General features: G+C 42.4%; 1 protein-coding gene across 2 annotated transcripts in view; it reads left to right on the top strand.

The window, feature by feature from the left end:
- The window catches only part of LOC147034192 (interferon-induced GTP-binding protein Mx-like), a 98,017-nt gene that overhangs the window by 30,528 nt on the left and 53,868 nt on the right, over positions 1–13,621 (top strand). For both annotated transcript variants that reach the window (XM_085878352.1, XM_085878344.1), the window contains 3 exons: positions 2,525–2,740; positions 6,612–6,755; positions 7,264–7,418. In XM_085878352.1, the coding sequence (XP_085734478.1) occupies positions 2,525–2,740; positions 6,612–6,755; positions 7,264–7,418 (515 nt within the window). The remainder of the gene's footprint in view (positions 1–2,524; positions 2,741–6,611; positions 6,756–7,263; positions 7,419–13,621) is intronic.

Below are 13,621 nucleotides of genomic sequence, written 5' to 3'. Positions count from 1 at the left end.
CTGTCTCCTCTCCAGCCTCGCCCCCCCCCGCTCTCTCTGCGATTTGTCCCCACCATATTTCCGCAGGGCGCTCAAGGTCCGCCAACAACCCCCTTCTGGTAAAACTACCAAAATCACGAATCGCTGCTCATCTTCACTCTTTCATTCCTCTTTTTCCCCGCCTTTGGAATAAACTCCTTCACTCTATTCATTCCCATTCTTCCCTCCAGGCCTTCAAAACAGCTGTTCACCACCACCTTTTATCATCCCCCATCCAAATCCTCGATCTTTTCTACCCCCGATAATCCACCCAAGCCCACCTCCTTCAAATTCCCTGCTTTCCTTCCTGAAAGTCCCTGTAATGTCCATCTTCTATTCTCCATGTTCCCCGTCCCATCCCTCTCCCTTCCACAGATCTCCTAATGTCTCTGTTCCCCACTGTTTTGTCCTTCCCACTCCCTCCCCTCTTGTCTCATGTCCCCCATGATGTGCGTTGTGTGTTAGCTCTCTCACGAGCCTCGACAAGGTATACAAAAAAAAATGAAGTGAAAAGAGCGTAGAAGCTGAATGATGCTGAAATTGTACCAGTGATTATTTATTGGAGTAATCAAATTATTGTTGGACCAATGATAAAAATGAACCTTACAAAAGTTGGAAGCTGTCCGGGGCTCATTGACAATCCTCAAAAGAGCCCTCAGAACATAACTTTGATGACCATAACAAAACTTTTTTTTTGTTCTCAAAAAAAAGGAAAAACAAAAAAAAGTTTCCTTCTGAATCTATCTTGCCCACCCCATTGTTTGTCCACATCTCCCTCTATTTTGTCCTTCAACCCCACTGTCAGTCTCTCTCACTCTCTCACTCTCTCACTCTCTCACTCTCTCACTCTCTCACTCTCTCACTCTCTCACTCTCTCACTCTCTCACTCTCTCACTCTCTCACTCTCTCACTCTCTCACTCTCTCACTCTCTCACTCTCTCACTCTCTCACTCTCTCACTCTCTCACTCTCTCACTCTCTCACTCTCTCACTCTCTCACTCTCTCACTCTCTCACTCTCTCACTCTCTCACTCTCTCACTCTCTCACTCTCTCTACTGTTATTTTTGTCCTCTCATGATCTGTTCAGTGTTCTAGGTTTTTCACGAGCCTTGATTCTGCGTTCAAAAAAACTGTCATAGGTTTGCAACCATTGTGCAGGCTTGATGGGCTGAATGGTCTCTTTCTGTGCTGTTGTTCCTTGGAAAGGAAGTCATCTATTATATATTGTAAAACGTGGTGTCTGTCCGTGTGTTCATCTGTCTCCTGTTTATGGTGGCTGCTTCCCATGCTGCATTTGAAAATCTCAACATTCACTCTTGAAATGATGGGAGAACAGGCATGATTAATGTTGATGCCAAATTTCATTTTGCAAGCAGGATATTTTGCCCTCTTTTTCGACAAATTGAACCTCTGCCACCCGATGTTGCACCACCATTTTGCAGTGGGTGATTATGAGTAGCTCAGAGTTTTGGCTCTGAGTGAATTCAAGAGTGCAACACAACCTTTTTAGATTAACTTGATAGATCATTGGTTCACGAGTCAGTAAGTGACCACTTTATTCGTTATGGGTGTGTGTCTGTTTGTCTGTCCTGATCATAGCTCCGTGGGTTTCGATCCGATCTTGATAAAATTAGGGTGCGAGGTTTGTATCATGATCTAGTTGCGTTTTCCAGAGAATGGGTGTGCTGCGCCCATTATGGGTGGAGCCACGCCCAAAAAACATGTGTTTTTAGGGGGTAGCCGGTTTCAAGTTACATCTTCTCCGAGGGGGTTTGTCGAATCTGGCAGGGGTTTCAGTATTTGGTTAGCCCAATGGCACCTGCATAGCCCCACAGAGCTCGATTTTTCATTTTTGTCCCAAGGTCAAGGTCACAAGGTCACGAACTTAGAAAATGTCGAAAAAATCAATAAATGGGGCATCGAGCTCCTAGGGTTGTCAACTGTTTTGAATGAAAGTTGGTATGCAAATAGTGCTCTTCGAGTACGAAAACTTTCATCATTTACGTTTTTCCCGATTCCCGTCAGTTTGCCTGTGGCGTCCCCTCGAAGGTCAAAAAATAAAAAAGGTGAACCGTGTCCATTGCTCGTGAACCAACGCCGTCTCCAGACTTGTTACTTATTAAAACCTCCACGTACTTACTCACTGTATGCTGTATGCTGTCAGCAATTTTGTGGATATGATATGGAGCTGTGTCTGAGCTCGGTGACTGTCAAAACAATTTCAACAAAAGGACTAAACCCAACTCGAATGTCATTTGTAAATGTCCAGAAATATTTGTATACTTGCATACTTAGCGAACACTGAAATTGTTATTGCAGGAAGTACTTTGCTTTGCTCAATTGCTAGCTGCTTGTGGTTATTTTGCATCGATTATTTTTTTTTTTGGCTATAAGACTTAACTTGGGTTGGGTCTTGTTCAGGACGAAAGAAACTGCTTGTTCAAGATGTTGGGTGATGACAGTTTCAAAAAGCCGTTGTTCTTGTATCCTTCTCTTCCTTACCAAGATGTGACGCAACAAGATGAAGACACACACAATGGCATGCTGAACAGCTCATTTGAGAAGAAAGTTCGACCTTTCTTGGACCTCATTGATAACCTGCGAGCGGTGGGTGTGGACCAAGACGTTTCTCTCCCCACTGTGGCCGTGATTGGAGATCAGAGTTCTGGAAAAAGCTCTGTTCTTGAATCACTTTCAGGAGTGCAACTGCCACGTGGGAGTGGTATGTATTTTCACATCAACAGGTCTTCTCACGGTGACCTGTCGACAGTGCTGTTATAACTACAATAATTCCCACAGCATGGGCCAAATCACACAAGGGACCCAAGTGGAATGATCCCTTGCGCGGCTCAGTCGGAATTGTTAATTTCACCAGTCTCTTGAAGCGAATGTTACTCATTTCATTCTCCCCCAGGTATTCACCCAAAACCGGTTTCTCATGTAAAAGGTTTGTGATGGTGGGTCACCACGTGAACTGTGTTCTTAAGGAAAAACATGTTTATTTCCAGGAAGCACGAGATGACAAAAACAGAGAATCCTGAGACAATAGGCAGCTGCAAACAGACAGAAATCAATGCAAATAAATAAATGAATGTACACACTCAATAAAACGAAAGCACTTAATACAGGGAACTAAAACCTTATGGCCACAGGCACACAATAATTCCCACATTTACATTGGGGTGCCAGGAAAGTCTTTGTAAAAGAACTCCGGCACCGGTTATCGGAATGGCTCCACCATGAGCAGGTCTCCAGTCTAAACAGTGAACAAGTGAAGTGTCCAGCAGGACGAAAAGCATAGAGACAGGACGGTGAAGAAGATCTCATGTGCCATACTGAGGGAACGTAGAACACTAAGCCCAAAGGAGGTGGAATCTGGCAGTCTCAAAAATTCTAAAGGAGGTGGAATCTGGCAATCTCAAAAGCTCTGGAAAGGCTGCAAGACGCAAGAGCTCCAACATCATGTGTGCAGGGTCTTTTATCCCTTCCCCTGCAGCTTCACCCCATGCTTATTCCTCATTTTTTGCTAGCAGCACTGTGCCAACAGTGAGGGAGCATGGCGCTGCTTCCATGGTAACACCCATGCTTAAGTGTCTTGTACCCACCACCACGTTACCACGCATACCAATCGTGTGACTCCTTCCATTTTGCCAATTGCAATGCACCCTCTGGGGTCTTTGCTGCATCAGATCAAACACAAATTCCTGTCGCCTCTTAATTCACCCCTTTTTCTGCTTACCTCATCTGGTGCCTTGCCTGGTTTACAGAAGACAAAACAAATAACACTTTCATACCTAATGCCTAATTCAACACTGCTCCTCTCACAGCAGACAATGACCAGACAACTTCATGTTAGATGTCCCTATTACAAAAACATTTGTATTGAACTACTCAAACACACAGATCACCTCACATACAGGTAGTGGATAAAAAAAAGTAAACACCTGGGTAAATGAGGGACACCAAGTATAGTGTAAGGAACAGCTTCCACACAGTTGTGGCCCATGTGATAATTAAGCAAATAACATCCCAGCATGCTTAGGGTCATGTATTAAAATGCTGCACATGCCTGGTTGCCTATTATTATGGCTAGCATGGCAGCAAGAGGAGGCCTCAGTGACTTTGAAAGGGGGTGATTGTTGAGGCACATTTCGCAGGAGCTTCACTGGCAAAGCTCAACATGCTGATGTTTCATGAGCAACGGTGTCCAAGGTGATGTCGGCATGGAACTCGAAGGGAAAGGCATCATCAGCCAAGGCCAACAGTGGGCAGAAGCGCATACTCCAGGATCGTGAGATCCATGCATTAATTTGAAGTGCAAGGCAAAATAGGCAAGTTACTGCAGATCAATTGACTGTAAATAGCAACCTTGGGTGTGAGCAGTCAGTTTCATCAAAAACGGTCTGCTGAGAACTCCATTGAACAGACTACCTTAGTTGGGTTTGCAGTGCACAAACTGCTCATCACACCTGGCAATGCACGTTTGCGAGTCCAGTGGCACAAAGAGCAAGAGCAATAGACTACCGAGCAGTGGAGAAATGTGATGTGGTCAGATGAATCATCCTTCACCATGTTCTTGACAAATAGATGAATGTATGTGTGGCACCAACCGAAAGAACTCTACAATCCTGAGGGCTTGGTTCCAACAGTGAAGGGTTCTGGTGGTTCTATAATGTTGTGGGGAGCATTTTCCTGGCATGGCTTCGTTGCATTCATTCCCTTAACAGGCAAGGTCAATGCCAATTGCTACTTAACAGTACTGAGTGATCATCTTTCCCTGCCGGGAGAGTGACTTCCAGGATCACAGTGTCCCCATCCACAGAGCACATGTGGTCGCCTAATGGTTTGATGAGCATGGCACTGATGTTATCCATATGTCAAGACCTTCTCAGTCACCAGATCTGAACACAATCAAGCATTTATGTGATATTCTGGAACGATGCCTGAGACAACGTTTTCCACCTCTATCAAATAGTTGTGAGTTGATTGACTTTCTCATGGAGGAATGGTGCCGCATCCCTCCTGTAGAGTTCCAGACGCTGGTGGACTCTATGCCACAGCGCATACAGGCCATACTGGCTGCGCATGGTGGCCCAATGCCCTATTAAGTGCCCTTACATTGGTGTTTCCATTTTTTTGTCCACTACTTCTCGCTTTTTTTTTGGTCTGGTGTTGATGTGGTGCAGGCATGATGGACCAAACGGCCTCCACCTACGTCTCACTTCCTTATGTACCTCCTCATTATCCAATGATAATGTAATGAGCAGCAACAACAGCAACTATCTGTCAGAAGCATTAATGGTTCTGAAGAGTGTGTGAAGAAGGGGGTGTGTGGCATCAGGTGACTGTGATTTGTAAACGGTGACACCCAATGTTTTTATGCCTCTGCTGACTAAGTCGCCAAAGGCATTATGTTTTCGGGTTGTCCGTACGTACATACGTATGTATGTCTAGCCATCCATGCTAATTTTCTGTTCTCTCTGCAACCGCTTATCTGATTGACGCAAAATTTTCACCAGAGGTGCAACTACTCATGTAGAATGTTTGAATGATAATTACGATGTCATAGGTCACGTGGTGTGGCAGCTGTGTTGGGGAAAAAGGAAAAACTTTGGAGCTCTATCTCTGAAACCGCTCCATGGAAAAAATTGAAATTTTGCACACGTCAAGTGTGATTTTTGTTTTTTGATGATAACATAGGTGGCTTTGTTATGACGTCATAATTGCATATGTCGAATGCTTTGTCCCATCATTATGAAAGTTTTTGAGGGTCATCTATGGCTAAAATGGATGGGATAAAAAAAATGATGTCATCAGTCACATGGTTCAGCAGCCATATTTTTTTTAACATAAAAACTTCAAAAATCTTCTTATCCAAAACGGCTAAACAGATTGAGGCAAAACTTTACAGGTATGATCGACTATCCACGAGGACACAAAAGTTCTCCTCTGATGACGTCATAGGTCACATGGTTTGGCAGCTATGATTTTTTTGAGGAATAAACCTGTCAAAATCTTCTTCCCCAGAACGGCTTGACAGATCGAGGGCAAACTTCACCCACATGTTCCCCAATCCTTTGCGATACCAGGCTGTTCACAAATAATTAATAGGCCACATGGTCTTGCAGCCATATTTGATTGAACGGAAATCTTTTTTTTTTCCTCCTAAACCACTTTATCAATCGACGTGAAACTTCACAATTATAATGCAGTAGTCATGAGAAATAAATGTTTTAAATTTCAACCTGATCAGACGCATGGTCTGTTAGCTGGAATTATTTAATATTTTGAATCTGGAACGTAAGCGAGGTGGAACACTTAAACGTTCCATCTCTCTTACATAGCCCTGAATTTCAAGACAGGTGATTCCACTTCAAAGTTCTGGAAGGATGGGTGTGATGCTTAAGCAGAAGGGTAGGAAGGACATTTCCATTTTGGATCCCCCCATCTCCCCTCCCCCGCTCCTCCCATGAATATACTGCATGTAGGTGTGTTCAGAGATATGTAGGCATTTCTCCACTCATATGATGCTTCTGCACACTTGTACTTGTTCCCATGTATCAGTATGTATTTAAGTATTGATTCATCTCCAGGTATCGTGACACGTTGTCCTTTGGCTTTGAAACTCAAGAGAGGAGGCTTAAATTGGAAATGTAAAATGAAGTATCAGACAGCAGAAGGACAATTTGAGGAGGATATCATGGATCCATCTGATGTTGGAGAAGCTGTCCTTGAAGGTGGGCGGTGATTAAATCTTTTATGTTAATGTTCTCGTTTATTCATTCTTTACATTTAATTGACAGTGTTATTATTGTTCAATAAGTGTGTGTGTGTGTGTGTGTGTGTGTGTGTGTGTGTGTGTGTGTGTGTGTGTGTGTGTGTGTGTGTGTGTATGTGTGTGTGTGTGTGTGTGTGTGTGTGTGTGTGTGTGTGTGTGTGTGTGTGTGTGTGTGTGTGTGTGTGTGTGTGTGTGTGTGTGTGTGTGTGCGCATGTGCGTGTTAGCGGTGTGGGAGGTGGGGGGGGGGGGCTGTATCCGAACAAAATATTTCTCTAAGAATGGACGGGTTTCATGAGACTCGACAGATGGATTAATCGTTAGCCAAGGTTTAAACATTTTCTTTTGGGCTGTGTATTTTTGGTTAAAAAAAAACATGCAATTAAATGGTGAAGAGTGAGATATGTTACCACTAAACCAGTGTGATTCTTAAACAATCTGTTTCCCATGGCCAAACCCATCCCTTTAGCTCAGAGGATGCTTGCAGGATTTCAAAAGGGCATCAGCAAGGAGCTCATAACATTGGAAGTGGAATCATCATGCACTCCAGATCTTACCCTCATTGACCTTCCGGGTATTGCACGTATAGCTGTGGAAGGGCAACCACCTGATATTGAAAAAAAGGTTGGTTAGGAAAGTTATTTGGAATATTTGAAATAAAAAAATGTATACAGTGGATCATTTTTTTTTCTTTTTTACATTTGGATATATTGTAGTTACGACAATGTGTAGTAATGCGTATTGTTGACCCTGCATGTGCGAAACGAAAAGCGGGGTTAAGCAATTGCTTCACTCTGTCTGTCTGTTCACAAATGTCAGTTTATGATTGAGGATCAACCTAATTTCAATTAAATGTTATATTTTGAACATAAATACATATATAAAACAAAAAACACGGTCCGTGATACTGTCCTCAAAGCCGTCTGTAAAGCCATGAAGCCGTGTGACTAAATGTCTATTAATTACATACCCGCGAATGTCCGGACATTTACAATAAAGAAAGTTTTTTTTTTATTTTTAACATGGGCTCATGGAAGAGCGATTCCACAGAACAAATAACAGCAGGGCAGAGGGAGAAAGTGGTCAGAAATGGAAAAACTAGGGATGCAGGTCATAATGAGAGGTAAGGGAAAAAAGCAAAGGGTGGACAAAATGGAGATAGAAGCAAAAATGTTTGACCAGTTTGTGATTTTGTCAAGGTCTGAGAAGAGGAAAGAGGCTGCTGCCCATCTGTCAGAAGGATGAGGGATGTCACCGTAGAGAGTGGAGTAATCAGCAGAGATAATGAGGATTTTTCCAGAGGGTAAATGAGATCATTGATTAAGATTAGGAATAAGATGTGGCCTAGAACACTGCTTTGGGGTTCCAGTCTTGATAGGGAGAGGAGAATTAAAGGGTTCTGTTGAGAGCCACATGTGGACTGAAAGGGGAGGAAGTCAGTAATCCAAGAGTGGAGTTGGCCTTGGATTCCTAAGGCAGACAGTTTGGAGAGCAAGGTCGGATGCCAGACTATATCGAAAGCTCGAGATATGTCCAGACAGACGGCCCTGATCTCATGTCTGATATTGAAGGCCTCCACCATTGTTGGGAGAGTAGAAGCAGCATGTTCAAGGTAGAGTGATCATGTCTGAATCCGAATTGATGATCTGAGATGAGGCTGTTGGAGAAAAGGAATAATTTTTATGTCAACTGTGATGATGGATTCCATGACTTTGCTGATTATTGGATGTAAGCGAATTGGTCTGTAGTTCAGGGGATCTGTTTTTGCACCTTTTTTATGTGATACTGTGATGTTGACTGATTTCCAATTTCCCAGGTGGATATAGGAGACCAGTTTTGAAATGTAAAAAAAACAAAAAAAAAATGCCAATACATGAAGCATGAATTTCGAAGTAGGTCACACTTTATGACCCACAAATACATGGGATCCATGAATAGCGAATTCACGAATAGTGGGATCCAACAGTAGAGCTATTGGAGATTAATTATTTTTTTATGCAAGTTAAGAATATTTTTGCCAAAAGAGTGGTCATTTCAAAAACAGCTGTCATTTCTGTCAATTGAAATAAGAAATTTGTCCATGATTAGAACTAATCTCATCAAAATTCAAACCAACTCTTCCATTTGTTTGAACACTGCATCATTCTCATGTCAAGTAAAACAAGATAGGCCAAGACAGACAAATGCACTGAAGCAGTCAAGCAAGCATTGGGGCTTTTAGGCTGTATACTGAGTAGATTTTCTTCTTATTTTATAAATTAATTTTTAATTACTAAATAGAATATGCTTCTAACCAAAAGTATGCTCGTGTATTTTAAAAAAAAGCGATGGGAAATCATTTTATTCCATGGGTGGTGCTTCTGACATCATTATGTGGATTTTTGTTGAATGGCTGTCCCACTCAAAGGGATGATTTTGACCCAAAAATATTTTGAAGAGAGAAAGACAAATTCAATGACATTGTGAATAATGAATATTCCCAAGTCGGACAGATGCTCGTCTAACGATAGAAGGCGGTAGTAATCGTGGTGCATGAGGTGATAAAGTTGATTTTCAGTTTGATTTGAATTGAAATTAGGAACTCGTGTGGGCTGAAAGTCATGATAACACAATTGTATCCCTGCAGTGAAAACTATGAAGGATGAGCGGATCCTGAATTGATGAAAAATGCTCCATACATTTTTGTCCACTGAAACGACCCTTAAACCCCTTTCGACCCGAGAGAGTCGAAGGGTCTAATAGGTCTGTAATGTGTTTAAAGGGTCTTAAAAGGACTACAGATATCTAAAGGGGTCTAAATTAGGGTCTACATGTCTGAGGGGTCTAAAACATGTTAAGGTCTAATGGGTCTTTGGGAACTAAGGGGTCTAAATGGTACAGTTGAATGATAGGGTCAAAGCAGTTTGTAGATTCTAAAGGGTGTAAGGGTTTAAAGTGTTGAAAGGGTGTTAAAAGGTCTAAAGGGGTCTAAAGAGTCAAAACAGTCTAAAGGTAAAAAGTGTCTGCAGGTGTAAATGGCATATATGGATTTAATGGGTCTAAAGGTCTGTGAGGTCTAAGAGGTCAAAGGTGTAAAGGGTACATTCCAAAAGTAGTTTGGGTCTTATGGGTCTGAAGGGGGTCTAAAGGATGTAAATGTCTAAAGGCATCTAAAGAGTCTAAAAGGGTCTTAATGGGTCTAAAGCTCTTTCGTGTATGTCCCAATCGTAGTTATGGTTTAAAGAGTCGAAAGGGTGTCAGGGTTTTAAAAGGTTTTCACATTCATAGGAGTCTATGGGGGTTTACAGGGTCATAAGGGGTCTAAAGGCCTATGGGTTTAAGGGATATAAAGCTCTAAATGGTACATTCGAAAAGTACTTAGAGTCTCATGGGATCAAAAAGATGTAAATGTCCAAAGGGTCTTAAAAGGTCTGAGGGGTTTAAAGGGCCTAAGAGTCAAGGGTCTAAGGAGTCTAATGGGTCTAGAAGGTCTAAAGTGTTGAAGAGGTCTAAAGTGATCGAAAGGGCGATAAATATATTTACTGGTCTATAAAGGGTCGAATAGTCGAAAGGGTCTTTGGGGTCTAAAGGTCCAAAGGGTACATTCAAATAGTGGTTGGGGTCTATAGCTCTATCGGGTCTTAGAGAGTCTTAAGGGGTCAAAGGTTGTAAAGTGTTGAAGGGTCTTAAGGGGTCTAAAGGGTAAAAGGACAAAAGGGACTAAAAAAAAGTACTGAAAGGACTGTCCCCCCCCCCCCCCTTTGCAACCCATCCCCACCTCGACTCTGTCTCCTCTCTCCCTTTCTTTCCTCAAAGCAAGAGGGCATTGATGACATTAAGAGGATAAAACTTAATCAATCGGTTAAATTTAGAGGTTTAAATTAAACAATGACAAAAATCTCGTGAGATTATTGAATCCCATGATATGTGAGGGACAGATAAATATAGATGACATTTTGAGTTAATTAGCTAATTATCTCTCCACCTGAATGGAAATTTAAAAAGTGCTCCACTAGTTTTTGTGCATTGACATCATGAATCATCACGCTGAATTTCAAAACGATCTGTTGAACCGCCTTGGAGGAGTAAGGGGGAAAAAAAGACAAAAATGTTCATGGGCTCACTTGTGGATGGACGGAAGGAAGGAAAGATGGACTGACTGAAGGACAACATCACCTCCACCACCGAAGATGGATGGAGGTGATGTTTCACCCCTTTCTGTCAATCTGTTTGTTTGTCTCTTTTTGTGAACATGATATCTCAAAAAGTTGTGGACGGATTCAGACGAGATTTGTGGGAGAGCTTGGTATGTGACACGGACGAAATGATTAGATTTTCGCGAGGATCTGGATCCGGATCTGGATACGAGAATTTTTGAAAAGTGATTTTTCACTTTTGGGAGATAGGGCCAAAAACGACATATAGCATGTTATCTCGAAAAGTTGTGGACGGATTCGGACGAAACTTGGGTACGTTGGGTATGTAACAAGGAAGAATTAATTCGATTTTGGTGAAGATCCGAATCCATATCCGGATCTGAGAATTTTAAAAAGTGATTCTTCTACATTGAGTGATAGGGCCAAAAACGACATATAGCACGATATCTCTAAAAGTTAAGGACGGATTCGGACGAAATTTGTGGGCGAGCTTGGTATGTGAAACGGACGAAATGATTAGATTTTGGTGAGGATCTGGATCCGGATACGAGAATTTTAAAAGTGATTTTTTTACTTTTGGGAGATAGGGCCAAAAACGACATATAGCATGATATCTCTAAAAGTTAAGGACGGATTCGGACGAAGCTTTGTGGATGAGATGGTTAGGTGACAACAAGCCGATTAAATTTTAGTTCAGATCCGAATCCAGATCCGGACTATCAGTGGGATACAAAACGTAAACTAATCAGCTTGGTGGCGGTATGCTATTCTCGTAATGGCTGTAGCAGCTCTTCTCGATTTTGTCATAGACGAGCTAAAATCGATTAAATTGCTTGTACTGACATGTCTATTTGACAAAAGCTATTTTTTCTAATACATAGTCAAGGTTATGCATTAAAAAATACATAGCCTTGACTATGTATTTTTTTTGGGAAGAGTTGGAACACAGAATGGATCAGGGCACAATATAACAAAAAGAACAACAGAAAGAGAAGGGGGAAATGCAAACATCACGGCTGATGGAGAAAATAGACGGAGACAGACAAACAAGGGATACGGGTAACGACGAGGGGTAGGGGAGAATGTAATGGGTGGATAAGATGGATACAGAAGCCATATTTGGGGCAGGGGAGGAGGGTGGTGGTGGTTTAACGGGCGTAGAAAAGATCATGGTTTTGGATTGGGTTTGATCGGAGATGGTGGAGAACAGCCATCTTGAAGACCTGGAAGGAAGACAGAGATTGAAGAGAATGTGGAAGTTACTTCCACAGGTGGGGGAATAAAAGAGGAACAAATGAGTTGAGGTGAGCAGTAATTTTGGATTTGGAGACTTGTCCTAGAAAGGGGTGGTGGATGACTACTAGAAAGGGGTGGTGGGGGTGGTGGATGACAAAGCACAGAGGGGGCAGAGGGTGCAAGCCCATAAAGGAAGTGGAAGAAGACAGAGACCACCGACCTGTAAACAATGGTGAAGTGACAAGCACATGGATTCAACTTCATTGCGAGAGATTGCAATGACCTTGATGGCCTTGGTTTCTACGGCATCAAGTTGAACAAGGTGTGAGGCAGGGGCCCCAATCCAAGGAGGAGGGCAGTGCTCCATCAATCTGTGGATGAAAGCCTTGTCGGTGGATCGAAGTTCAGGTGTGCCAAGGAAGGACTTTACATGCTGGAAGATACCCAGTTGGCGACTGACTTTGGAGGCCAACTTTGAAATGTGGTGAGAAAAAAGAAGATGCAGACAATTAGTTCCAAGAAGAAGAAGAAGCCACAATTAATTCCTGAAAAATGTATATATTGTGAAAGAGTAACAGATTATCTCTTCAATAATATTGATTTATTGCTTGTAAAGAAAGCAGTTGATAGTTGTACTGCTTAAAAAGGAGGTTTTTCTGTTCTCTAAAGCAAATTTGGAAATAGTTTAATGGATAGACATGCACTGGAGTATTGATATGGAAGCATCTCAGATGAGGGAATCGTGTGGGAGGTGGAAAAATCCCTCCCCGTGTGGGGGTGGGGGATGTGAGGATGTTTATTGGTTCACGAGTCAGTAAGTGACCACTATATTCGTTATGGGTGTGTGTCTATCTGTGTGTCTGTCTGTCTGTCTTTCTGTCCCGAGCATAGCTCCGTGGGTTTTGATCCATTCTTGATAAAATTTGGGTGGGAGGTTTGTATCATGATCTAGTTGTGTTTTTCGGAGAATGGTCGTGGTGCACCCATTATGGGCGGAGCCACACCCAAAAAAACATGTGTTTTTAGAGGGTAGCCGATTTCAAATTACATCTTCTCCCAGGGGGTTTGTCGAATCTGGCAGGGTTTCGGTATTTGGTTTGCCCAATGACACCTGCATAGCCCCACGGAGCTCGATTTTTCATTTTCGTCCCAAGGTCAAGGTCCCAAGTTCACAAACTTAGAAAATGTCAAAAAAATCAATAAATTGGGCATCGAGCTCACAGGGTTTTCAACTGTTTCGAATGAAAGTTGGTATGCAAGTAGTGCTCTTCGAGTACTACAACTTTCATCATTTACGTTTTTCCCGATTCCTGCCAGTTTGCCCGTGGCGTCCCCTCGAAGGTTAAAAAAATAAAAAAGGCGAACCGTGTACATTGCTCATGAACCATCGCCATCTCCAGACTTGTACAGTACTGCGTTGTATATCGGCCATGCTGCAATTCCTGCTAGATTACA

The sequence above is a fragment of the Eptatretus burgeri genome, chromosome 1, assembly GCF_056783735.1.
Source record: "Eptatretus burgeri isolate ZD-2024b chromosome 1, Ebu_testis_v1, whole genome shotgun sequence".
Lineage (NCBI taxonomy): Eukaryota > Metazoa > Chordata > Myxini > Myxiniformes > Myxinidae > Eptatretus > Eptatretus burgeri.
The sequence above is the reverse complement of the archived record's forward strand: the minus strand, read 5'-3'. Positions and strand labels throughout refer to the sequence as shown.